The sequence below is a fragment of the Salmo salar genome, chromosome ssa13 (genome assembly GCF_905237065.1).
Source record: "Salmo salar chromosome ssa13, Ssal_v3.1, whole genome shotgun sequence".
In the NCBI taxonomy this organism is placed as follows: Eukaryota; Metazoa; Chordata; class Actinopteri; order Salmoniformes; family Salmonidae; genus Salmo; species Salmo salar.
The window spans coordinates 72,505,454-72,532,471 of record NC_059454.1 but is presented as its reverse complement, the minus strand read 5'-3'; the positions used below and the strand labels follow the sequence as shown (position 1 = coordinate 72,532,471).

At 44.4% G+C, this 27,018-nt stretch overlaps 2 protein-coding genes across 2 annotated transcripts; one reads left to right on the top strand and one right to left on the bottom strand.

Annotated features, from left to right (window-relative positions):
* The first annotated feature begins 734 nt into the window (after nt 1–734).
* Nucleotides 735–20,007, top strand: LOC106567719 (myb-binding protein 1A-like protein). Its single transcript, XM_014137337.2, has 26 exons — nt 735–1,090; nt 1,507–1,602; nt 1,745–1,828; nt 2,893–2,967; nt 3,166–3,273; nt 3,403–3,593; nt 3,716–3,883; nt 4,639–4,756; nt 4,938–5,227; nt 5,330–5,440; nt 5,693–5,818; nt 8,023–8,229; nt 8,337–8,445; nt 8,561–8,657; nt 9,673–9,839; nt 10,009–10,134; nt 11,835–11,966; nt 12,254–12,427; nt 12,947–13,104; nt 15,579–15,798; nt 15,943–16,074; nt 16,265–16,333; nt 16,555–16,668; nt 17,167–17,271; nt 17,360–17,484; nt 18,282–20,007. The coding sequence occupies exons 1-26, from the start codon at nt 899–901 to the stop codon at nt 18,565–18,567; spliced, it is 3,780 nt and encodes a 1,259-aa protein (XP_013992812.2). The 5' UTR covers nt 735–898; the 3' UTR covers nt 18,568–20,007.
* Nucleotides 19,962–26,128, bottom strand: si:dkey-183i3.5 (thread biopolymer filament subunit alpha). The gene is made up of 10 exons (XM_014137338.2): nt 25,451–26,128; nt 24,061–24,272; nt 23,436–23,496; nt 23,238–23,333; nt 22,327–22,503; nt 21,824–21,949; nt 21,545–21,658; nt 21,318–21,424; nt 20,866–21,230; nt 19,962–20,147 (listed from the first exon to the last, which is right to left on the bottom strand). The coding sequence occupies exons 1-10, from the start codon at nt 26,063–26,065 to the stop codon at nt 20,128–20,130; spliced, it is 1,893 nt and encodes a 630-aa protein (XP_013992813.1). The 5' UTR covers nt 26,066–26,128; the 3' UTR covers nt 19,962–20,127.
* Between the last annotated feature and the right edge of the window lie 890 nt (nt 26,129–27,018).

The following is a 27,018-nucleotide window of genomic DNA, read 5'->3' as shown; positions in this document are numbered from 1 at the left end:
GGCTTACAGTGATGGCAAAAAACATCATTTGAGAGTGCGCTGAACATGGTGCTAGAGGGGGTACGCAGCTGGAGGTTGAATGTTTGAAGGGGTACGGAACTATAAAAAGTTTAGGAACCATTGATCCAAAAAATCCATCGGATACTCTCGTTGGCGCTCTAAAAGTGAAAAGAAAAGTCTTCAAAAATGGAAGACAGTCCGGAGGAAGCAAGATCAGGTGGGGCCATTCTAGCCAATGAGAGGACAGATATGTGTGGGAACAACAGGCAAAACGGTTTCCACTAGTTACCACAGCCACAAGGTCAACATTTACAATATCGTATAAACACAAAAATGGTTTGGTCTTAATTTCGCGTTAGGCATAAGGTTAGCAGTGTGGCTACGGTTAGGTTTAAAGTAACATTTTAAGAAGGTTTATGACTTTGTGGATGTGGTAACTAGTGATTTTATAACGTGTTTTTTCTCAAAGTTGCCGGGATGTCACGTGTCCTACTTATATCAATACAATCGTAACAACCGAATCATTACGAAACTTCGATTCGATCAAATAAGTCACACAGTAAATACGTTATTATATTGTTATTAACGAAATTCGACACTCCACGACCTCCAAAAAAAAAACATTGCTTGACTAGCGAATAACATTTTTAAAAAGCCACCTGCTGGAGAAGACAGATTTTGACCCCAGTTATGCCTCTTGCTTGGCCTTTTCCTCTGCTAAAAGCGATACAGCTTTTGTCAAATTAACTAAAAAATATATATATATTTTAGATAACTCTATTCGTTTCCCCAACGTTAACCAGTTACGTAAATTATCCTAACCTGCTAAGAAAAGTCAAATCTGACCCAAACGGTATCCCGTCTACTCAAAACCCTTATCTCCCTACTGTCACATGGCATGAATGCGATGCATGTAGAAATGGGGGAGATAGAAAATGAACCAGCGCGACCGAAAATTACTGATGCCAAGGGTATTCTCCAACAGAACCGCGAGTTCCTGGACTTCTTCTGGGATATCGCTAAACCTGAACAAGAGATACGGCTGAAGGCCATTGAAAATCTCATACAATATCTGAAGACTAGTGAAAAGGTTGGTGTGTTTGGGACAGCTCTCAGTTGCTCAGTTAGCTGCTACAGAGTTAGCTCGTTAGCCAACGTAGCCTACTTATCTTGCTAAACCAACTACAGTAGCTGGTTAGTTAGGCACGTTGTCACATTTATGCTATTGGTGGGTGTTGGACTTTAGAGAAACTGGAAATAACATTAACGTTATTCATATCAAGTTTGGCACAGCTGTAAACTAAACAACCTATTTCACACCTGGCCACGTGTGTTGAGTTGAGAGTTTTGATTGTTGGAATGCTACTCTACTTATATGCATTTGAGTTGCTGTCATACTGTCTGTTTAGAAGGTGTATGTTCCACCACACACATACATGTTACATTTATGGGTCCATAGAGTTCTTGACATTTTGCTATAACGTATGTGTTGTCTTTCCTTTCTAGACAGATGAGTTGACATACACCCTGAAGAGACTGGTGGATGGCTTGGCACACACTAGAGAGGCTGCCCGGCCAGGCTTCAGTTTGGCTTTGGGACAGGTAATGTCAATAGTACATCAAACGGTTGACCAACATCCTATTTCTTTGTACATGTCTTACGAAGGAGTTATGAAGGTGTTACTACATAACATATAAGAGGTTGTTACTGATGCATGATTTCTGTCATTGTTTTGGTTGCCAGGTACTGAGCGTGTTTGAGGAGGTACCTCTGCGTACAGCTTTTGATCAAATCAAAGAGAAGCACAACTTGGCGAAAGTGAAAAAGGTAAGCATGTGATGTGACTAAAGTTAGATACTGTGGTAAATTTATAATTTTATAATACATTTTTTATTTACCGTAATTTCCGGACTATTAAGCGCACCTGAATATAAGCCGCACCCACTGAATTTAAAAAAAAAGTATTATTTTGAACATAAATAAGCCGCACATGTCTATAAGCCGCAGGTGCCTACCGGTACATTGAAACAAATGAACTTTACACAGGCTTTAACGAAACACGGCTTGTAACAAAAATAAATAGGCTTTAACGAAACACGGCTTGTAACAAAAATAAAAAATTAGCAGTAAGCTTTAGTTGTCTTTTTGCACTGAGTCAATTCCTCACGCTGCTGTTTCCAACGTCTTATCATCGACTCATTAAGACCAAGCTCCCGTGCAGCAGCTCTATTTCCTTTTCCAACAGCCAGATAAATCGCCTTCAACTTGAAAGCTGCATCATATGCATTTCTCCGTGTCTTTGCCATGATGAGGGTGACAAAATGACTACCGTAATCAGAATGATGGGAAGTTTGAGAGCGCTCGATTTAATCTAAACAGTAAACAAAAAAGTTGTTTGACCTTAACCCGTTCGGCAATTTCATTGGTCTAATGAAAGCTTCATGCCGCCAAAAAACTGAGCACGTCACAGAATGTGTTTTTATTTAAGAAAAAAAAATTAAAAGCGGGAAAAATCCATATTTTAGCCGCGTCATTGTTTAAGCCGCGAGGTTCAAAGCCTGGGAAAAAAGTTGCGGCTTATAGTCCGGAATTTACGGTAACCGTTATTTAACTAGGTAAGTAAGTTAAGAACAAATTCTTATTTACAATGACGACCTACCCTGGCCAAACCTGTGCGCCGCCCTATGGGACTCCCAATCACGGCCGGATGTGATACAGCCTGGATTCGAACCAGGGACTGTAGTGATGCCTCCTGCACTGAGATGCAGTGCCATAGGCTGCTGCGCCGTTCGGGAGCGTTTCACTAACATCCATATACTTCATGTAATCAGCCAATGAAGGACTCTATTTTGCACAGTATCTTATGGTGACGTTTATATTCATGTTCACAGAAACTCATCAGAAATGCTGCTTTTGGGAACTTCTTTGGTGTGCTCGCCCTGTCTCAGTCGACACGCCTTCCAAAGGTAAGAATGACACCAGATCACCCATGGGCTTGGCAGAGAAGACTAGTATACCATGTTTTGCACAGAGAATTGAAGTGCACATATGTCCCTCTTATTGTTACTACCAGACCTAGCTCGGTCTCTACTTTTCAAACTTCAGTGTGTGTTTAGTTTTCTTACTCACGTGTGTGTGTGTGTGTGTGTGTGTGTGTGTGACAGGAGCCTCAGGTGGTGCTGGAGTGTGTGCAGCTCCTCCAGAGCCTATCGCAGTATAGAGAACACCTGCGGGACCTGCCCAGGAAGACCATGGTGGACATCCTGTCTGAGGTGAGTGACTCAGCCAGCTCTACTTCATAGTGTATCACTCTTCTAATGGTGTCTCAATGTGATAAATCCTTGTGTAGAATGGTGCAGTCGGTATGACCTGTGTGTTGTTTGGTCTGTGTGTTTCTCCAGACGTCAGAGGAGGTGTTTGAGGAGGTGCTGCTGGGAGCCCTGCAGACAGACCTGTCCTCTGCCTTCAGCACCCCTGAGCAGCTGCAGCTCCTCCTGGTGGCCATGCAGAGGTTCCCCCAGGTGCTCAAGCCCAAGAAGCTGAAGAAGCTGCTGGGCACCTCCACAATCATTACCATGGACAATATCCCTAAGTGAGCAGCTTTTTACGACTAGGGCTATGGTTTTTTCCATGGTCAGGATGACACACACACACACACACACACTTACTAAATGTAAAATCAAATCTGTGTTTCCTGTCCAACCTCTCCCTTAGGTTGACAGATGTACTGAAGATGGCGGCCCGCTCAGTCAAGAAGGACCGCCTGCTGCCTGCGGTGGCTCTGGACCTGCTGCAGATCTCTCTGAGGGAGGACAACTTTGAGCTTTTCTGGAGGGAGACCATCATTAACGGCATGCTGAAAGACCAGCCAGGGCCCACACAGTAAGCACATCATTGGGGTTAAGACTGTTGGCTCCTCACTCACATTTGGACCCTGAACCCGAATATTAGATGATTGAATTAAGTTCTGTAGCCTAGACCCGTGTAATAAAAATTTTTCCCCCAGTCATTTTTCTAATTTAATGCAAGCATTTCCCCCCATGTATGTTCTTGTTTTCCTTCCTGTGCTGTCGATGTACATAGCTGTTCTAACAAATCAAATTTTATTGGTCACATACACGTGTTTAGCCGATGTTATTGCAGGTGTAGCGAAATGCTTGTGTTTCTAGCTCCGACAGTGCAGTAATATCTAACAATTTCACAACATATACCCAATACACACAAATCTAAGCAAAGGAAGTAAGAATATATAAGTATATGGACGAGCAATGTCAGAGCTGCATAGACTAAGATACATTAGAATAGTATAGAATACAGTGTATACATATGAGAAGAGTAATGCAAGATATGTAAACATTTATTAAAGTGACTAGTGTTCCATTTATTAAATTGGCCAGTGATTTTCAGTCTATGTATATTGGCAGCTGCCTCTGTGTGCTAGTGATGGCTATTTAACAGTCTGATGGCCTTGAGATAGAAGCTGTTTTTCAGTCTCTCGGTCCCAGCTTTGATGCACCTGTACTGACCTCGCCTTCTGGATAATAGCGGGGTGAACAGGCCGTGGCTCGGTGGTTGTTGTCCTTGATGATCTTTTTGGCCTTTCTGTGACATCGGGCTGTCTTCTCTCTGTGCCCCAGTTACCTGAGCTACCGGCTGTTGGGTAGTGCCCTGCCCTTGTTGACTCTGGCCCAGCTAAAACAGGTGTTAAATGGAGAGGTGATGAGGGCCTACGGGGAACACGTGGTCTCTGCACAGGTCAGTCTCCCTACAAATGTCTGTCGACTCATGACTGCACCAGATTATAGAAATACATAGTGAAGCTGCTGGCATCTTAGTTGGTCACAGAAAATATGTAGTAAGATGCTCACTTATCCAAAAAGGTAATTAAAAAATATATATATTGACTTACAAGTATGCCCTCATCTCGCCCCGTCAGCTCCCAGACCGCTTTAAGTTTGCCCCCGAGATGGAGACGTACGTTGGTGACTTCCTGCAGGGCTGCGATGACCCGGAGAAGCAGCTGGCGGTGATGGTGGCCTTCTCCCTGCTCACCAACCAGGGCTACCCCGTGGTGCCCTCCTTCTGGAGGGTTGTGCAGCATCTGCAGCCGACCGCACTGCAGAGCTACGTGGACTGGCTCAAAGACATGTTCCTCAACCCCCGGCTGGACAGCTGCCTGGACTTCAGCACCCGCAGGCAGAAGGAGAACCAGGAGGGCGGAGTCCAGTGAGTAGAACTCTTGGAGCATGTCCTAGAATGACTAATATATGCCTTCTAGCTTCTAAACCAGAAGTATCCCATTGAATTGTTGACTCTCTCTATCCTTAGGAGAGAGAACTGTATATTCCGCCTGAGGAAGTGGATCATTCCACGCCTAACCTCCATCGCGGAGAACAACCAGGTGAAGAGAGAGGAGGCTCTAGTGATGGATGTAGCCAGGTGAGAGATCTCACTGCAGGGAAAATGTCATGTCACTCACTGTTTGCTGCTCCCCAAAGTGATTTTAGATTATGCCTTGGTGATATCACTTTTGGGAGCAGCAAAGGCTGATATTTTTCTTGTGCCAAGTTGGAGGTGCGTAATAATCTTCCCAACATTTCTATGACTATAACTATTGTATTCTGAAGGGCACTTTATAGTCATGAATGTAGCATAGATGCTGACCCATTGTTTTGTCCTCCATTGCGCCAGGTTTGTCTTTTTCCATGCGTTCTTCAATGCTAAGAAGGCCACCCCAGACATACTTGAGACAGAAGCCACCCTGTCAGTGCCCCTGGATGAGAAGACCAGAGCCATTGTCATCAACTCCTTCTTTGGGTGAGATAAGACTACTTTACAGTCTTTATCACTTTCCAAAAACAAGCTGTGGGGTAGTCAAAGATGAAGGGCATGGCTACAATGGTAGGTGGCTGGAATAGTCAGTTAAGTTTTAAACATGTGTGGTTTTAAAGGGGCAACTCCATAGCGTGAGTGTTCATTTACGTTACACTCTAGATACCCTACACCAGGGGTAGGTAACTAGATTAAAGCCACGGGATGATTATTTGTTGGAGTGGATGGTTTGGAGACCGGGACATAGTTATAATCATTTGTACACTGCAAATTAGGGCTGGGCGATATGGCCTAAAAATCATATCTACATTTTCTTTAAACTTCTGGCAGATTTACAATATACACTACATGACCAAAAGTATGTGGACACGTGCTCGTCGAACATCTCATTCCAAAATCATTGGCATTAATATGGAGTTGGTCCCCCCCTTTTGCTGCTATAACAGCCTCCACTCTTCTGGGAAGGATTTCCACTAGATCTTGGAACATTGCTGCTGGGACTTGTTTCCATTCAGCCACGAGCATTAGTGAGGTCGGGCACTGATGTTGGACGATTAGGTCTGGCTCGAAGTCGGCATTCCAATTTATCCCCAAGGTGTTTGATGGGGTTGAGGTCAGGGCTCTGTACAGGCCAGTCATGTTCTTCCTCACCAATCTCGACAAACCATTTCTGTATGGACCTTGCTTTGTGCACGGGGGCATTGTCATGCTGAAACATGAAAGGGCCTTCCCCAAGCTGTTGCCACAAAGCTGGAAGCACTGAATCGTCTAAAATGTAATTGTATGCTGTAGCGTTAAGATTTTCCTTCGCTGGAAGTAAGGGGCCTAGCCCGAACCATGAAAAACAGCCACAGACCATTATTCCTCCTCCACCAAACTTTACAGTTGGCACTATGCATTCGGGCAGGTAGCGTTCTCCTGGCATCCACCAAACCCAGATTCATCCATCGGTCTGCCAGATGGTGAAGTGTGATTCATCACTCCAGAGAACACGTTTTCACTGCTCCAGAGTCCAATGGCGGCGAGCTTTACACCACTCCAGCCGACGCTTGACATTGCTCATGGTGATCTTAGGCTTTTGTGTGGCTCCTCGGCCATGGAAACCCATTTCATGACACTTCCGACGAACAGTTCTTGTGATGATGTTGCTTCCAGAGGCAGTTTGGAACTTGCTAGTGAGTGTTGCAACCGAGAACAGACGATTTTTACATGCTACGCACTTCAGCACTCGGGTGGTCCTGTTCTGTGAGCTTGTGTGGCCTACCACTTCACAGCTGAGCCATTGTTGCTCCTAGACTTTACCACTTCACAATAGCAGCACTTACAGTTGACCGGGGCAGCTCTAGCAGGGAAGAAATTTGGCGAACTGACTTCGTCAAATTTAGCAATAACACTGGAGTGATAGATGTGCAGATGATGATGTGCAAGTAGAGATACTGGGGTGCAAAAGAGCAAGAAGAAAAGGAGCAAGAAGATTTTTTAGGCTCATTGCACATTTATACAGACTAGCACATAAGTCTGTGGCTAAAATGCTGCTCGTGACAAATGGAGCATTCATACATTTTCTACAACATTGATACTCTGGTTTTATTAGGATCTGCTCTGTTCTACGTCTAATCGTCTAATCTCCAATGCAAATAGCAAGTTTAAACAGCTTGTTTTCCAGAGAGGAAGAAGTGATCTTTCTTCATTGTTGTGTGGCAGGGGGAGGGGCTTGGTGTCTGTCTGTAAGTGGGAAGGTGCGCACCGTGCACAGAAGCAGCGAAGGAGACAAGACCAAAAAGACAAAACGCTCATGAAAACAAACACAATAAAAACCTAGGGTCTTGCGATACAGGCATTTGGAACATAGCGCTAAAACATACATTCGTATTACTCAAATTAATTCGATATATCGCCCAGCCCTACTGCAAATTGACCACAACTAAACCCCAAAATATATTTTCAAATACAATAATTTCATACCTTGATTACATTGAGACATGATCACATATTTCTATTTGTGGGAATATTTGGGAACAAATTTCTTAAATTAAATGTATTTTAGCTGAATTCCTGGTGATTTTAGTATTTGTTTTGTCCAAAAACTAAAGTCCAAATAAACCCCCTGATTTTCGGGCACCTGTTGTCGACCCCTGCCCTACACTACACATCCTATTAACACGTCTCTAACCTCCCAACCCCTCCAGATTGCTGCAGCACATCAACCACCTGCCTTTGCTGGGCGACTCCCCTGAGGTGGCAGCCCGCAACCAGAGGCACGTACAGGGTGTGATGGCTGACGGCTCCATGTGGATCTTCTGTCTGGTGCGGTACGCTGACAGCCTGCTCAACCAGCCCAAGTACGCTCAGAGCACCCAGCCATTCAGCCCCGAGCAGAGACAGGCCTGGGACAGGTACGGACCACACTGACTGTACATTTATCATATAGAGGTAGAGATGGGGGGATTTAAAGGTTGGTGTAAGAAAAATGTAAGCCAATAGTGAACCTGTTATGATGTAGTATGCTGGCGTCAGTGGGGACTCTAATGAAGAAATCTAAGAAAGGCCAGACTCCAGAGACATCTGCTTTCCAACAACTCTTCCTGCTGGTTGGCATTCACCTCTTCAAGGTATGTAATGATTGTAAAATGATTGTAGTAGTATGGCAAGATTTCTTAGATACATCATTTTACTTTGTCCTTTTTATCCCACGTTTATGTATACATGTTTGCTTGTACCGTAAAGGCTCCAGAGGATTTGGTAGACCTGATGCAGGATCTGCAGAACTGCATGGAAAAAGCCCAAGAGAAGAAGTCCAAGAAGAAGAAGAAGCCGGTAACCGGTAAGACCACATGTCCATAGGGAATGTGTCAGAGCCAACCGAATCTTACTGAAGAGTTGAGTTTGCCAAAACCACCCCAGTCTTAATCTGTGACAAGGAAAGAAGTACTCATTCTCCATATATTGAAACCATCTATTTAGCTATTTCCCATCCATACTGGTTCACAGTTGTACAGTGACAGTGAAGCCGGGTGTACACTACACGATTTTGGCCTCGATTTAGCTGTCCCAGACAAGTTTTTGAAATCGGAGACAAAATCCCAATATCGTTGCCTACGGCCGTCACCGCCGCTCGTTAAATGTGAGAGGGTCAGAGACTCAATCTAAGGGCTACCGATCTTGTTTTTGAGCAGTCCCAGACGTCCCAAAATGTTCAAATATGTTTGTTTTTTTCGGCACAATCTGCAATGTTCTTGTAGTGTGAGATGTGCAACGACAAGTTTTGAGAACGGTGATGAGCAATAGACAGCGGCCAATGAGAGCTCGCCAGAGAAGAAGCCAGAGAGATGTTGTTTCGCATTACCCAGAATGTGTAGACTCAAGAAGGAGCGATGACTACTACTAGAATGCGTTTGTACTTGCCTTTAATCAAAGCCAGAGTGTCAAATCGTTACAGCACTGAGCAATGTTAAAAATGTTGGCTAGATATTTCAACTGTATGGCAAGCGTGAATGTCTGACTGAAAACGTTTGAGACTGCTTTGAGACACAGGTCGTTGTAGCGACATTAAATCTAATCACATCGTTGTTTTCGCCAGACAGCGTGGTATCGACAATCCTCAACACCAAGTGAAGAATCTTGTAGTGTGTGACCCCTGTCTCTGCCAGATCATTTAGTGTGCACACCACTACATTTGCGCGACAAAAAAACTACAGGGAAGATGGTTTAACGATGTCACGATTTTGAAAGTCGTGTAGTGTACACCCGGCTTAAGGTTGGTATAAATACCAGCCTCTATGTTCAGTATGGTAGCCTTTGATGGGATGTCTCTGTAACCACATGTCCTGTTAATCCAGGTTCTGCAGCAGCAGGAGAGGAGGAGCCCCACTGGGCTGAGGTGGTGGTGGACATCCTGCTCTCACTCCTGTCCCAGCCCAGTAGACACATCCGCCACGTCTGCAGGACTGTCTTCTCCAACATCTGTCCCCACGTCACCGCCAGAGCCCTCACCGCCATCTTGGATGTAAGTCTCCCAGACTAGAGAATACTGAACTCTTACAGAGCTGTAGTTTTTAAATGTGGCATAAAAATATTACGTTGTGTTCACTGAAGGTAAAACTTCTGTTGATTTGTGAAAGTAAATGTTGATATATTACAGGAATGTCCATTAATTTGACTGATTGTGTCTTTAGGTTCTGGACCCAGATAAAGATGAGGAGGACAGTGCCATCGTGGTGACGGATGATACAGACTCTGACAAAATAAAGAAGAAAGACAAAAAAAAGAAAGGCGAGGATGATGAAGACGATGAAGAGATGGTCAGTTCTTTCACAACTGGTCACGTTCACAAATCTACATCAGGGTTTTTCTATAAACTAGGGTACCAGCGAGGATTTCCTATGCTGGACAACATGTTACAGCTATTGATAACTCATTGATAATAGTTAGCCATTTTTTCCCCATGTCGTTACATTAAGATATATAAGGGGGGACATAGGTTTCACATTTTATTGAATATAGCTATGTTTAACCCCTTCTCTTGGTTGGTGTCTTGACGGATTTGTCCAAAATCGTGTGACCCAAAACATGACTTTTCGGTCCTTGCATTTGTGGCAGTGTAAGTTGTCGCCATATCATATATAAAGCATTAATCAGTTCAATTAGACATTGAACTTGAGCCCTGTAATAAACCTGTATCTAGCAGTTAAATGCAGTGAAACTACCTAACATTTCATGTCTGCTTATGTTAAGAGGTGAAACAGTTTTCATGGGCACACAAATCCCCCCCAGAATGTATGCTATTGCAAAATGGAATGCTTCTAAATGAAAGAGTCACCTTACCTTGATACTTAAAACCTAAATCGATATTGTCATTAACGTGCTGCTTCAATAATTATTCATAACACGATTGGATGTGTATTTGGTGTCAAGCTGTTTAATTACACCATGATGTTTTCACGTCATCATCTGATCCAGGAAGGAATGTTTTGAATGACAGTCAAGTGACAAACAGCTGTTGTGATGGCGAATGCGATGCAACCGGCCAAGTGCTGGAAAGGTGTTTGCGAAGACAGTTGTGCCAGGATACACATTGGATCTAATACCCCTAGCCAGTTGATGTTGATCATCAGTTGTTGTCTGCATGTGTTACAGCAGGGTCTCGTTAGATTTAACAGGGAAACCATCAAATGAGTCCATGTTTTTGTGCCTCGGATTGAACACCAAGTCAACAGTGCGCAATTGTGTAGGATAGACTATTGCATACCACCCAACTCTATTCCTATGAATTATTCTGGATATAATGACAACAAATGACATTGCCTAGTGTGCTTCTTCTCAATATGATATAGTAATGAAATAACATGACAAATGCATTTTGGTTTCAATGTTACACCTGCAGTTTTAAACAATAGAAGGGGCTTGAAGTAGCCTACTTGAATTTGGAGCTCAGAAATTCAAGTACTGGAATTTCCTTGAAAATCTGACATTTCCTCAATTTGGGGCTTGAAAAGACCTTGTAATTATTGTAGCCAGTCTAGAAGTTCTCCTGCTCCCCTTATTATCCACGATTTCCGTTTTTGTGAGATGTGCCCACTTTAGTTTATTCCCCGCCGCTACAATTGAAAGGTGTTGCGGTAAAACCGTGAGCGGTTACTATGAGGAGGACAACATCTAATGCTGGCTTCAACTTGGCTTCCTATCCAAATCCTCCCATTACAAAAGGAACCTGGTTTTTGCACGCTTTCTCATTATAAAAACAGTGATGGGGAGATTCAAATGGTGAGAGTGAAGCTACCACTATTCATGTCTTTATTATCACCACGCATCCAGTTTATTTAGTCCGGCAAGTCCACATTATTCTCCCATTTTAGAATGTAATAATAATTACAATATTAATGCATTGGCAAGGCCTAAAAAATGGTTGCCTATATATTTTTGTTTAGTATTGTTTAGTGTCCCATAACAGCCATTGCTTATTTTTACTCTTCGTAAATATATGTATTACTTGCTTCTCCAGAATGAGGAAGAGTCGGATGCATCAGACGACGACTCTGATGAGGGTGAAGATGAGGCCATGGAGGAGGGGGGTGAGGTGGATCAGAACTTCCGCATTGAGCTGATGAAGGTCCTACAGAACCAGGGTGCCGTGGTAGGTGTCTTGTGATTGGTCTTTTGTTCTAGCTCTGGGATTGTACTGTACTCTTATTTTTCAAGGTTTCACTTATAGTGCTCAAGAAATAATTGTTTTTAGCCGTAATTTTTTTAATGCATTTTGTGTTAGTCGCTCTGGATAAGATTCTAGCGGTTTTAGGTTTCATTGAAATCCTCACTCTGTGAGGGTGGGTGGGGGTGGGGGGTCAAAAGCAGAGACATTGGTACACAGTGCTGTTCTAGACGTTTTTAACTGGACCGGGTCTTTCTTGCTGCATGTCACAGGCCACCAAAGTGGACGGCAGCGATGATGACGAGCTGGACGATGAAGCCATGATGAAGCTGGACGGCAGCATCGCATCACTGTTCCTAGAACAGAAGAAGAAGATGCAGGCCAAGAAGGATGAGAAGGACAAGCTAAAAAAGGAAAAGACCCTCGTCAGAGACTTCAAGATCAAGGTATTCACATGACAAGATAACCATTTCTGTCCTGTTTGGATAGAGTTGTAAGTGTGAAAGGTGTGGTAGTCGGCGTGGCCAACCCCAAATCTTCTTGGCCGCAGTGGCAAAATGTTGCTGTTTTAAAGCACATTTCCTGCAATACTACACATTTTGCCATGGCTTATGCTGTGTTGTTATGCTATCTAAGTGACTTAAACTTTACAAAATCAATGGGGACCCCATGCAATGACAGTTTTGGAATTTTGGATTCTCCCCGACTGTCTAGTCTCTATTTTGGTGATTGTTAGTTCTTAAAGATGATCTTGTAAAAAATATATATATAGGTCCTTTATCTTTCTACGTAATTTATATATTTATTATTTTTACATGGAGTGGTGGCAACGATTTCACTGCTAAATTAATATAGGCGAAACACTACTCTAGCAGTGCTATTTCTAACACTGCCTCTCTTGTTCTTCTGGTGATGGTCCCCCTGTGTTCATGGGGTGCTGACCCTGGTCCTATGCTGTGTTCCAGGTGCTGGACCTGGTGGAGGTGTTCCTGGCCAGGCAGGGCAGCAGCCCTCTGGTGCTGGGCATGGTGGAGCCCCTGCTCAGCGTCATTGAGAGCGGCATGAGCTCCGAGAGCGACCAGCAGGAGCAGGACTTTCTCCGCAAGGCCGCAGACATCTTCAAGTACGTCATGCTAGTGCCTTTAGACACACACTGGCTCAGAAACATACCCACTACCCTCAGACACATACAGTGCCTTCAGAAAGTATTCACACCCCTTGATGTTTTCCACATTTTGTTGTTAAAAAGTGGAATTTAATTGTCTTTTTTTTGTCAACAATCTACACAAAATACTCTGTCAAAGTGGAAGAAAAATTCTAACGTTTGTTAAAACATTTATGAAAATTAACACTAATATCTTGATTAGATCAGTATTCAACCCCCTGAGTCAATACATTCGAATACGTTAGAATCACCTTTGACAGCGACTACAGCTGAGAGTCTTTCTGGGTAAGTCTCTAAGAGCTTTCCAGACCCATTAAACAGTTACACAGCCATTACACTAACTGTTTTAAAATCACCATTGGCCTCATGGTGAAAATCCATGAGCGATTTCCTTCCTCACCGGCAACTGAGTTTGGAAGGACGCCTGCATCTTTGTAGTGACTGGGTGTATTGATACACCAGCCAAAGTCTAATTAATAACATCACCATGCTTAAATGGATATTCATTGTCTGCTTTATTTTTAACCTATCTACCAATAGGTGCCGTTCTTTGCGAGGCATTGGAAAAACTCCCTGGTCTTTGTGGTTGAATCTGTGTTTGAAATTCACTGCTCAACTGAGGGACCTTACAATTATGTGTAGGGTACAGAAATTAGGTACCGTAAATTCCGGACTATAAGCCGCAACTTTTTTCCCAAGCTTTGAACCTCGCGGCTTAAACAATGACGCGGCTAATATATGGATTTGACCCGCTTTAAAAAAAAAAACACATTCTGTGACGTGCTCAGTTTTTTGGCGGCATGAAGCTTTCATTAGACCAATGAAATTGCCGAACGGGTTAAGGTCAAACAACTTTTTTGTTTACTGTTTAGATTAAATCGAGCTCTCTCAAACTTCCCATCATTCTGATTACGGTAGTCATTTTGTCACCCTCATCATGGCAAAGACACGGAGAAATGCATATGATGCAGCTTTCAAGTTGAAGGCCATTGATCTGGCTGTTGGAAAAGGAAATAGAGCTGCTGCACGGGAGCTTGGTCTTAATGAGTCGATGATAAGACGTTGGAAACAGCAGCTTGAGGAATTGGCTCAGTGCAAAAAGACAACTAAAGCTTACTGCTAATTTTTTATTTTTTGTTACAAGCCGTGTTTCGTTAAAGCCTATTTATTTTTGTTACAAGCCGTGTTTCATTAAAGCCTGTGTAAAGTTCATTGTACCGGTAGGCACCTGCGGCTTATAGACATGTGCGGCATATTTATGTTCAAAATAATCTTCTTTTTTTAAAATTCAGTGGGTGCGGCTTATATTCAGGTGCGCTTAATAGTCTGGAAATTACGGTAGTTTATTTTAAAAAATCATGTTAAACACTTATTGCATACAGAGTAAGTCCATGTGATTTGCACTCCTGAACTTTAGGCTTGCCATAACAAAGGGGTTGAATACTCAAGACATTTCAGCTTTTTATTAATTTGTAAACATTTTGAAAAACATAATTATTCCACTTTGACATTATGGGATAGTGTGTAGGCCAGTGACAAACAACAAAGCGTGTGCAAAGCTATCAAGCAAAGGGTGGCTACTTTGAATAATCTCAAATATATTTTGATTTAACACTTTTTTGGTTACTACATGATTCCATAGTTTTGATGTCTTCACTATTATTCTACAATGTAGAAAATAGTACAAATAAAGAAAAACCCTTGAATGATTAGGTGTCCAAACTTTTGACTGGTACGTTTTATGAGTAGGCCATGACCCTAGGATGGCAACAAATACATTCTAAGTGGTTTTAATTGTCTTTCTCCATTCTGATTTGATTTATATTCAACCATACTAGGACAAAACTGACAGTGAAGTAGTGCAATCTGTATAACACTATCAAAATACCTTTTTTATAGGCGGTATTGTAAAAGTCTATACCGGTATGTGGATCCATAATGGAATACCTTGAAAGACGATATCGCCCAGCCCAATGTGTCATGTTGGCTCTATCATCTCTCCACGCCAAAAACATTGGGAGCTCTCCACTGTTGCCACGGCAACCTCCTTCCTCAAATACTTTCATTGTGCTCCCAAATGTGTTTTGTTCCACATTTTTCAATTTAGGAGCACATGTACTCTTGAAAATTTGATTGCTGACAATAAAAACATTTTGAAACGGTCAACAATGGCCTAATGAAACAAATACCAAATGTTTTGGGATGGAGTTTTCCTTTAATACTGAAAGCACCTCACAATGTATAAGAGATGTGAGACAGGATTTATGCTTTACTTCTCTTTATGCACCTCGAAAGAATTTGTCATATGCAGGTGCATTGAAGACGGATGTATTCTGTCTGGGGAAACAGATTATCTTGTCATGTCAACAGTTTCCAGTATTATCCTGCCACACTGATCAGTCAACGTCACCCTCGTCCTCTCCTACCCCCAGGAACCAGCTGTGCCGGGCCAAGCAGTACTGTAAGACCGTAGGCGACAGACAGGGGGAGCTCCACGACCTGCTGGAGAAACTCATGACCAAAACCCAGAAGCTGTCTGACTCCTCAGTGTCACTCTACTTCTTCAGTGCATCTCTGTACCTGGTCAAGGTGCTGAGAGGGGGTGTGCCCGGGGCCTCAGCAGACGGCAAGACAACACTTTCTACTGAGGAGGTAAGCCTCTTTACCTTTCAGAGTTGACGACAGTGACAATTGTTCCTTAACCAACCCTTAGCATTCAACCTTAATGTAGGCCGAGTATTTACTATTAGTGCGTCTTTTGTATGAAACCAACCTACTGAAATCTCGGTGTTGCAGCTGAGGTTCATGGGTAACGTGGATGTGGAGAGGGTGTCGGCCATCTTTAAAGGGGCGCTCTGCTCCTTCATGACGCGCAGGAAAAGCCCTCTGTCAGGCCTGATGTTTGTCGACCTCTTCACCCGCTTCCCTGTGAGTCAACAACAACCGCATCCACACTGCTCTCTATTGATTCAAATGACTGCATAAACACTTGAAGATGCGTTGGTGTTTCCCCTTGTTGCTCTGTGCTTTCTAAGAATCCCCACATCTAGTGTCAAGAAGTCTGTTGGCTGGTGTAACGCGATGCTGTTGGAGGTTGATTATCTTGTGTTGTGTGTAGGTTCTGTGTGTGAACCTGTTGGTGACCGCAGTGGAACACATCACAACAGGAGTCAGAGAACACCAACAGGTAAGACTAGTAGGCTCAACAACAATTACCAGTAAAAAGAAGCATCTGACCCTGGACCAGTAGTTAGGTTCAACTTCTACCAACTCTAGTTTTAATACAGTGATAACGGACCACACTCTTCCCAGCCAATGATCCTTTCAGACTGACGGTAAATACCACTGATCTGCACAAAATCATCTTCCCATTGAGTGTTTCATTTTGTATGCGTGTGTGTTCCACAGAGCCAGGCCAGTGCCATGGTGCTACGGGGGCTGCAGAGCAGGGAGGTACAGCAGCTGTTAGCAGGCGACCCCTGGGCAGGGCTGCTTCAGCAGGCGGTGGGCCATGTGGCAGCGGTAGGCATCAAACACCTCACCCAAGCTTAGACATCAGAGAACATGTCACTGTGTGAAACACCACAGGAATCAATCTCTATATCACATCATTACTGCAAAGCATGGGAAAAATCATATTGTGGTAAATTGGGAGCATAAATAGTGTGTGGGGCCCTCCCTGTTATTTTCCATTATTATTTTAGTCCAGCCCCTACGTATTTAAGGATGTGCGTCACAGGAGGCTGCTGAGGGGAGGACAGCTCATAATAATGGCGTGGTATTGAAAACATGTTTGATACCATTCCGATCAGCCCGTCCTACCCAATTAAGGGGCCGCCTGGAATGTGCGTACGACCCCTAACTTTCTTCTAAAGCCTGTTTCATTAAAAACGGATCAACTTTAACAATGTTTTTCATCCAGTTTAATCTCTAGGTTTGACTTGGATGAATCTGTACATGACCTATCTCTCCCTGGAGCTGCTGATTTGTTACTGATATGGTTGTGGATGTTCTCCTCAGAGTCTGGAGACTGTAGTCGAGACTGGTAAGAACAAGGTGGTCCAGGAGAAGTTGGTCAAAGCCCTGGAGCTCGGTCTCTTCCTGGTCAAAACTGTCAACCAGCAGGTAAAGCAACTTATCCCTTTAATACCACCCCCCCCATCATTTTTGTCTTTCCAGATTCTTTAACCTACTTGTCTCCTGTGTTTTACAGAAGCTGTCTGTGGATCTGGAGCCCCTCAAAAAGGTTATTCAGTCCATGAGAGAGGTTCTGGGCTTCAGGAAGACTGGACAGATGGAGGACACCTACTGGGCTGTTATGAAACACTTTGGAGTCATGTGAGTAACTCAGCCACATGCTTACTGTTACAGTGCCATGTCATTGGGAAATAATTGTACCAACAATACTCATATCATTGAGACCTACTGAATATGTCAGCTATTTTGGGGGGATGGGGGTGTGAGTACTGTTGAAACTTTGAGCATTTCCACTATTTCAGATAATTGGTAAGAGAACTGCCGTGTTAGTATGCCAACAGAGCAGCTTTGCTTTTGGTTCTCATACTGTTTGGGGCCGGAGACCCCTTTTGTGACAGCCACTTCATAAGGGACCCCCTCATAATTAGAACACAACGAGTGAGATACAAGGAGTTTTAGTACTTCGGCAGTGCGTGGTCAGACGAACCAAGTCTCGGGCCCTGGGAAGAAACATTTAAAGCCCACCTCTTGGCATCGGAGAGAATTAAGCTAATTTCCTGCAGTTCTACATGTTTTGTCATGGGGCAGAGATTTTCTTTAAAGTGAATATCCTGCAATTTTAGGATATTGTAATTTAAGCTTTATGTTAAAAAAATACATTTTGGGGGAATACAGGCCTATTGATTTGTTGAGTACTGTGGATACCAATATCCCTGTGAGCCTCCCAGGCAGACCAGGGTTAGGAATACAAGCTATATTAATAATATTCTACTCTCTATTCCACATAAAATGTTTAATCTGTTAGTAATATTCATTAAAGAAATTACATTCTAAAAAACAAACTTTTTATATTTTGAGACATGGCCGTGGACCATCTGCAGACACCACTTTGAAAATACCTGCTTTAATACCATGTTTTGTGGCTCCACCTTTAACAGAAAGCCCAAAAGGGACAGAACCAGGAAAACCAAAGAAGACCAGGCTGAGCCGACCGCTCCCAAGAAGAAGAAAGGATTCTTGCCCGAGACTAAGAAGAGAAAGAACCGCAAGAAGCAACTGCCTGTCTCTGAGCAGGGGGCAGCAGATGCCAACACAGTCCCTTTGGGGAAACCAGAGGGAGGAAAGAAGAAAAGAAACAACAAGAGGAAACAGCCAGGAGGGACACCTGTATTAACAGCCAGGAGGGACACCTGTATTAACAGCCAGGAGGGACACCTGTATTAACAGCCAGGAGGGACACCTGTATTAACAGCCAGGAGGGACACCTGTATTAACAGCCAGGAGGGACACCTGTATTAACAGCCAGGAGGCGACACCTGTATTAACAGCCAGGAGGGACACCTGTATTAACAGCCAGGAGGGACACCTGTATTAACAGCCAGGAGGGACACCTGTATTAACAGCCAGGAGGGACACCTGTATTAACAGCCAGGAGGGACACCTGTATTAACAGCCAGGAGGGACACCTGTATTAACAGCCAGGAGGGACACCTGTATTAACAGCCAGGAGGGACACCTGTATTAACAGCCAGGAGGGACACCTGTATTAACAGCCAGGAGGGACACCTGTATTAACAGCCAGGAGGGACACCTGTATTAACAGCCAGGAGGGACACCTGTATTAACAGCCAGGAGGGACACCTGTATTAACAGCCAGGAGGGACACCTGTATTAACAGCCAGGAGGGACACCTGTATTAACAGCCAGGAGGGACACCTGTATTAACAGCCAGGAGGGACACCTGTATTAACAGCCAGGAGGGACACCTGTATTAACAGCCAGGAGGGACACCTGTATTAACAGCCAGGAGGGACACCTGTATTAACAGCCAGGAGGGACACCTGTATTAACAGCCAGGAGGGACACCTGTATTAACAGCCAGGAGGGACACCTGTATTAACAGCCAGGAGGGACACCTGTATTAACAGCCAGGAGGGACACCTGTATTAACAGCCAGGAGGGACACCTGTATTAACAGCCAGGAGGGACACCTGTATTAACAGCCAGGAGGGACACCTGTATTAACAGCCAGGAGGGACACCTGCACAGGGTCCGACCAAGAAGGCCAAGACCACACAGCCTGCAGGCAAACAGAAGGGAGGCGGGGGAGAATAAAGTGGACTATCTAGACCATATTTGTGTGTACACTCGGGTTGTACAAATATATTTTGTTGTATTCCAGTTTAATCAAATGCGTCGCACAAGGCCAGAGAGAGAGCCTGTGGTTGTGAAGATGGGGTCTCGTGCTCTACGAAGAGCTCCTGTTGATATTCTTTTCATACAAAGGAAGGGTGAGGTTTGTTTGTGGCCTTAGGCTGTATGTTCCCTTTGCTGCCCTACCCCCTCCCAACACACCAGTGTGAATCTTATGCAAAATTCTGGAGTGTTCACAAGCCTCTGAACTGATAAGTATTCAAATAATAATTGGTCATTGTTTTGTATGAAATGTCCAATCCGATCACACTGTCTGCTATGCGCCATTTAAAGTTCATTTTGGATTTAGCTGACATATGCAACATTTTCCTTGCATGCGTTCTCGATGTGGCGCAGTCGGCTTGAATCCAGGCCTTTGGGATTATGCTAGTAGACCTCAAGCCTATTGAATGTGTTGCACATGGTGAAATGACACTGCTTTTATTGATATAAAACATTTGTTACATTGAGTATGGCAAGTCACAACAGAAACTGTTGATTTTTGTTAGTAATTCTACCAAACAGGGTTTCATCTCAAACCTATGGAGCTGGGTCAATGTAGGCAGATTCTCTGGTTTGTCCTGTTTGTCCTCAGTACACTGTTGAAGAGACTGGAAGGGAAAGAGTGGTCCAATGAGGAATTGTCTGCATTGCACCCATAGAGAAAGTCATCTTTATTAGTCTTTTTTAAGTTTAACCTTTACCCAGGCAAGTCAGTTAAGAACAAATTCTAATTTACAAGCCTACCAAAAGGCCACCAGTGGGACGGGGGCTTGGATTAAAAATAAAATAGAACAAAACACATGACCTAGGGCAGCACCATTTTAAAATAGCACATTTTCTTCACGATTGGCTGAGCCCTCCTGATGATCCAGTTGGACATGACATCAGGAGGGATCAGCCAATGAAGTTGGAAGTCCCACCCATTCTCCATGGCTGAACTTCAGAAGGTAAAGGGACAATACACTCCCAAATTTAACTTCTTTTTAGACCTCTCAGATGAGTCCATGTCCCAAGCAATCAGTTGTGTAGACCCCGCTATTTAATTTATTATTTTAACCTTTAACTAGGCAAGTCAGTTAAGAACAAATTCTTATTTTCAATGGTGGCCTAGGAACAGTGGGTTAACTGCCTTGTTCAGGGGCAGAACGATAGATTTTTAACTTAGCTCGGGGATTCGATCTTGCCACCTTTCGGTTACTAGTCCAATGCTCGAACCACTAGGCTACCTGCCGCCCAGCTATAAGCCTCAACCCAAATAAATTATTGTTTTAAAGGAGGCATTACAGATAAGTTAAACTAGTTCATAGAGATGGGAGTTGTACTCACGTCCACTGCTGCTCATGCTGGAGGACATGTAGCTGCTCCCGCCTCCGAAGGACCCTCCTCCTCCGAAGGACCCTCCTAACCCCAGACCTCCTCCAAATCCTCCAAAGCCACTGCCCAGACCCCCTCCAAATCCACCTCCTAGGCCTCCGCCCATGCCCATTCTGTAGCCACCGCCCAGACCCATGCCGCCGCCTCCTCCGCCACCGCCGCCTCCTCCCAGGGCCAGGCCAGCCCCGCCGCCACCGCCTCCTCCGCCACCACCTCCTCCTCCTCCTCCCAGGGCCAGGGCCAGTCCAGCCCCACCTCCCCCTCCTCCAATGGCTGTCTTAGACATGTGCACGGTCACACCACCTCCTGACTTCAGTCTGAAACCATACGCATCACAAATACATGACTATCATAGAACTTCAGAGAGGGCCAATCAGTACTTATATGAGACCCTACTCTCTTACCTGGTCTCCTCACTGTCCAGAAGCTTCTTGTATGCAGTGATCTCAACATCTAGAGACATTTTACTGGCCAGGAGTTCCTGGTACTCTTGACCATAGTGTGTTATTTGCTGGAAGAAGAGCATGATTCATGGGTTATGCTGCACCTAGAAACTGCACATGAAAGTGGCTTATAGGATATTTTTTTTTACTGGTGTATACTTGTGGATGACTCTGTACCCCATCCTTACCTTTCTGATGTCATCCAGCTGCAACTTGAGGGTCAGCACCTGCTCCTGATAGGTCTCTGTGTGGGAGCTGGAGTGGGACTCTGCCTCATCCACCTGAGATTCCAACTGGATGTTCTACAACGGGAGAGATCAGTCCTGCGTATTGACACACTGGCGAGCATTACGTTGTCAGGAGATAGTACTGGGATACTTACTGTCATTTATGAAATCAATGAAACATTTTCTTTGAGACTGTATACTTTCAGACGAGCTTTAGGGTAGACAAGGTCATGTTCCTACCAGGGTCTTGAGCCTGTCGATCTCCCTCTGTACTGAGTCGATCTGCAGTTTGTACATGCGCAGCTCCTCTTTGGTTTGGGTCAGAGTCTGGGTACTGGGCTGGGAGGTCATGGACATCATGGAGAGCTGGGGTTTGAAATAAGAAAAAGGGAGGTTACATTTGCCTTCACTAGTCTTAGTCTACGCAAACTTGAGAAATAAACATAAAATTTGGGGTTGGATGCTGGAAGGCAACGTCGGCTAAAATACTGTATTCTGAGTGCAATACTAAGAACATCCACTTGGGGGAGACCGCAACACAGATAGGAACGAGAGATAATGAATGTTGTACTGGTTCCAATGGTGTTTGCAAAACAAGTAATCATTTTTGCAACTAGTTATCGTTAGATACTGCCTGACAGACTTGAGATCACTTTTATGTTAATGCAATATAAAGTTGATGGACCAATAGACTGGTTGAGAAAATGCAGACTAGATACTGTCGGTCGCTGAAGGGTACATACACTGTCCTGCACAGAAACAAGGGCGTCCTGCTTGCTGCGCTGGGCCAGGGCTTCGTAGTGGGACTTGACTTCCGACAGGGCAGAGGTCAGGTCCTGGGCTTGGGCCGCGTTGTCCACCGAGATGGAGAAGGCTGACCTCACACTGCCCGTCATGATGTTCCTCACCTCCTTCACTTTCTACAACACCAAGCACAACAGGAAATGTGTTATGTCCAACGTGCAATTGTTTTAATCTTCCTTGTGGCTATGGCAACATAATACAGCTTTTAAAATATGTGAAGTACTGTATCGAGACTCACTGTGGACAACATCTGTTGGGCATGTTGCCTTTATTGGAACACTTTCCAATATCGCTTTGGTAAATGTACCGTACTCATTGTTGATCCCCATGTATACTATAATCTACTGCAACCGTGTTGTTAGAATAATAGGCCCACATTGTCCCTCCTGTGTACCAATTATGCCATTTTAGGATGCAGCTAGGATACTGAGAGGCTCGGAGGATGTGTAATGTGAATCCATAATGTTGTGAACACTTATGAAAGGTCTGGTTCTGCAGCGGTGATCATCTGGATGATTTAAGTGAGCGAGAAAGAGAGAAGCAGCAGTGCTTAGTGTTGAGTGCTGGCTGTCAGCTTGTCTGAATCTCCATAATTGATGGGGAGACATTTTAATGCAGCGCCTGGGCAAGGGAGCATCTCCAGAGGGCTCAGGAAGGAATGCTTTTACTGGTGGAGTACAGGAGCAGACAAGGAACAGTGTCTATGTAGAATTCTAATACAAATGTGAACCGGGGGGGGGGAGTTTACCATTTTTCATGTTTGCTCATTTTATAGAGCCTAAATGTGCACTGAACACCCCTCCCCTAGCAAGTTCAGCAAGAATTTTCCAGTAAAATACTTTGTACTCACAGCATCATACACCTGCTTTGAGAGACCAATCTGATCTTCCAGTCCGCCAATGTTGGTTTGAAGCTCAAAAATGCTCATGTAAAGATTGTCTACCTCCTGTTAAAGCATGAGAGTAGTGGTTTTAGTAGCCATAACAGAATGTTATTCATAGTTTGAATAATCCTTTGGTAGTTTGATAACACCATGATGTATCCATACCTCTTTTAATGTGGTCCAGTCCATCTCTAATGACTTGGTTTGGGCTGTCTCCTCCTCAAACCTTTCAACATAAAACCAATAGAAGGTTTTATATCAATTAACTTTGAGTCAAATGTATGCATTAGGTTTCATATATCATTAATGTCTACAGTTCAGCTTGGTGAGTTTAAAGGGTAATATATTGTGTACTCGTCTGAAACAAATGTGGGTATTTTATTATTTTCCGCAGCATCAATAGAATGTCAAGCTGTGTGCTGGTAGGATGCAGATTCTCTTTAGATCAAAAGGCTCAAGAATCTGCTGCTGGATTTTTCTCCAACTGAGCATTAAATGCATTGATCTGCCGAGGTAATTATAAAGCAAAGTCACCACATCTACACGAGGCTGAGAGCTTTCTCTCCTCAGGCCTGGTGCAGCAGACAGATTAGTGACTAACACTAGACCCCACTTTATGATACTGTGTTGTTGATTCACTGCATTGTGGTGACACTTGACTGTTGTGTATATAGTCTATGTACTGTATTGTGTATATAGTCTATGTACTGTATTGTGGGATCACTATACTCACTGTATTGTGTATTATAGGGTCAATGTTTATTTCATTATGTAATCTAACCTCACCCACCTGCTCTGGACATCTTCGATGATGCTCTTGTAGTGCTCAATCTCAGCAACGATGGCCTCCTTGGTGGCGGACAGCCCATCAATCTGGATCTTGTAGGTACCGATGGCAGAGGTGAGCAGGATGGAGGTGTTGGCAGGGCCGCTCTGCTCCGGGTTGGTGAACATGGCGATCTTGGCCCTCAGCACAGCGTTGGTCTGCTCCAGAGAGCGAGCCTGGGGACCATGAAAGAGCACGGGAGAGGCCAGATTGATGAATACACTACACAAATAGATTTCTATTTAGTTTACAACATAGAAATACAGTCTATTGTTCCTCTCCAATAATGGGTTTGAATTTCAATGAGCTTGATTGATTTTGGATATTCAGAACATTCCAATGGGCCTGTTCTTTTTTATTTAGTCAGATCAAATCATATGCACAATATAGACAAAACATTAGGAACACTGCTCTTTCCATGACAGACTTACCTGGTGAAAGCTATGATCCCTTATTGATGTCACTTGTTAAATCCACTTCAATCAGTGTTGATGAAGGGGAGGAGACGGGTTAAATAATACTTTTTAAGCCTTGAGACATGAATTGTGTGTGTGGCATTCAGAGGGTGAATGGGCAAGACAAAATATTTCTGTGCCTTTGAACGGGGTATGGTAGTAGGTGCCAGGCGCATTGGTTTGAGTGTGTCAAGAACTGCAACGTTGCTGGTTTTTCACGCTCAACAGTTTCCCGTCTGAATCAAGAATGGTCCACCACCCAAAGAACGTCCTGCAAATTTGACAACTGTGGGAAGCATTGGGTTTAACATGGGCCAGCATCCCTGTGGAACGATTTCGACAGCTTGTAGAGTCCTTGCTCTAACCAATTGAGGCTGTTCTGAGGACAAAGGCGGAGCAACTCAATATTACGATGGTGTTCCTAATATTTTGTACACTCAGTGTACAACTGATACATGCATAATGTTTTTGCATGATAACAATGTTGACTGCCTACATGAGCATTGCTATCAATTTCAAAACATGGACAATCTAATACTATCCTCAACTGGTTTAAGCACAAACAAATTATGCATCGGTCAATCCTCATCTGTATGAGAAATCCACCTAGGTTATAAAAGGTCACGCCCTGAGAGGATTAGGGTGTGTAGGATGTTGATGGGTAGAGGATACTGATCAACATAATGTTAATTAATTTGTTCAAGCAGTAGTACATAGAGTTTAATTAATTTGGTTGTTCAAGCACCTGTACAAATATTGAGTTTACACATGGGACCATATTTATGCATGAATATGAAGCATAGCTAATTACTGTATTCTTAAAGTGCACTTAAAATATGACTGAGATGGATTAAAATAGATATTGCCTGTATGAAGTGTGTAATATTTGCATGACATACCTTGTCAATGAAGGTGGCAAACTTGTCATTGAGGACCTGCAGCTCCTCCTTCTCCTTTAGGCGGGTCACCTGGACTGTGTCGAGCGAGGGTAGCGAGGGGTCGATGCTTGGCACAGGGCTGACACCCACGTCACCACCCACTGCAGTGGTGGAGCTCAGGAAAGACGGGTTGAAGCCATAGCCTCCGATCTTGAAGACCCGGCCGCCCAAGCGAGCCCTGAGTGGGGCCACGCCAGCCCTGAACCCTGCTGCACTGACACCTCCACCGCCGGCTCCTAGAGCCAGGGCACGTCCACCCATGCCCATCCCAAGACCGCCTCCACCTCCCATTCCCAGCCCCATCCCCAGGCCTCCCCCCATTCCCATCCCCAGGCCTCCCCCCATTCCCATCCCAAGGCCTCCCCCCATTCCCATCCCCATGCCTAGCCCGAGCCCTCCTCTCATACCGAGTCCCGCTCTTCCACCCCCGCCCATTCCAAAAGACCTGGAGAGGGCCATTCCGGCCCCTCCGCCGCCACCCCCACCGCTCCTGCCCCCAGAGAAGAGCCTGTTGCCCCCATAGGTGGCCCCAAACCTCACCGCCCCCCCACTGATTCTCAGGTTAGTCTCAGCCATTTTAGCAGCAGCAGCCTCAAAGCTGGGGTGTCCAAGCTCAGAGTGCTATAGTCACAGGCATACAGACTCCCAGGGTTTTATATACACTAGGGCACTGTAAGGAGGCAGCTGCCCTCCCTGGCTACCCATTCGCTGGGGAGGCGGCTCACGTCACTGCAGGTAGCTGGGCTCACAGGCAGGACAGCGTCTGCCCGACAGGCACTCTACTCCCACAAAAGTGTCAGGAGTGATACCTCTGTCCCCCAGGCAACTAGGGACTGATGTCTTTCCAGAATCTCAGCCTACCTGACTCATGTTGCCTTCACACTGGATGGATGTTTTTCTCCACACCAAGGCTTCACTTAGCACAGCTGTTAAATTGCCTGGCAAGGACTGATCTCAGTTTTATCTTTGAGTGTCGTGATATCGAGCCCTCTTTTTGTATTTTTTTTTATTTTACCGCTTCACTGAGGGCTTCGCTCATAAATCATTCCCTGGGCTTTGCCTGTGAAGGGCAGGTGAATAGTATATCACTAAACATTCTTGGATGAGCATCCCCTAAGGATGAGCAGCAGGGCTTTTGACAGAGGAATATGGTATGCAACATGCTGGAACAGACTATATAGAAGCTTCAGCACTCAACCCACCAGGTGGGGGGTAATGGACGGGGCGGGTATCCACTCCAGACAATGTACAGTATGCTTTAAACACCTAGAAAAGTGGATTTTTAAACCGATCATCTTTCTTCATGTAAAACTAGACAGTTCCGTTTGAGGTTCCTTTGTCCAATCCATTGAGCTCAAAACGTGTCCATACACATATCAGCCCTAAAAACAGTAATCAACTAAATATGCAGCTCGTTTTGAGTTTTCGCTTTTATAACCTTGTAATGCAAATCCAACTCACAAAGAGTAAATAGCAGGGATCTATTTGTCCCCACACTCTCCAAGGAGATTAGTCTGGGGACAGCTCCG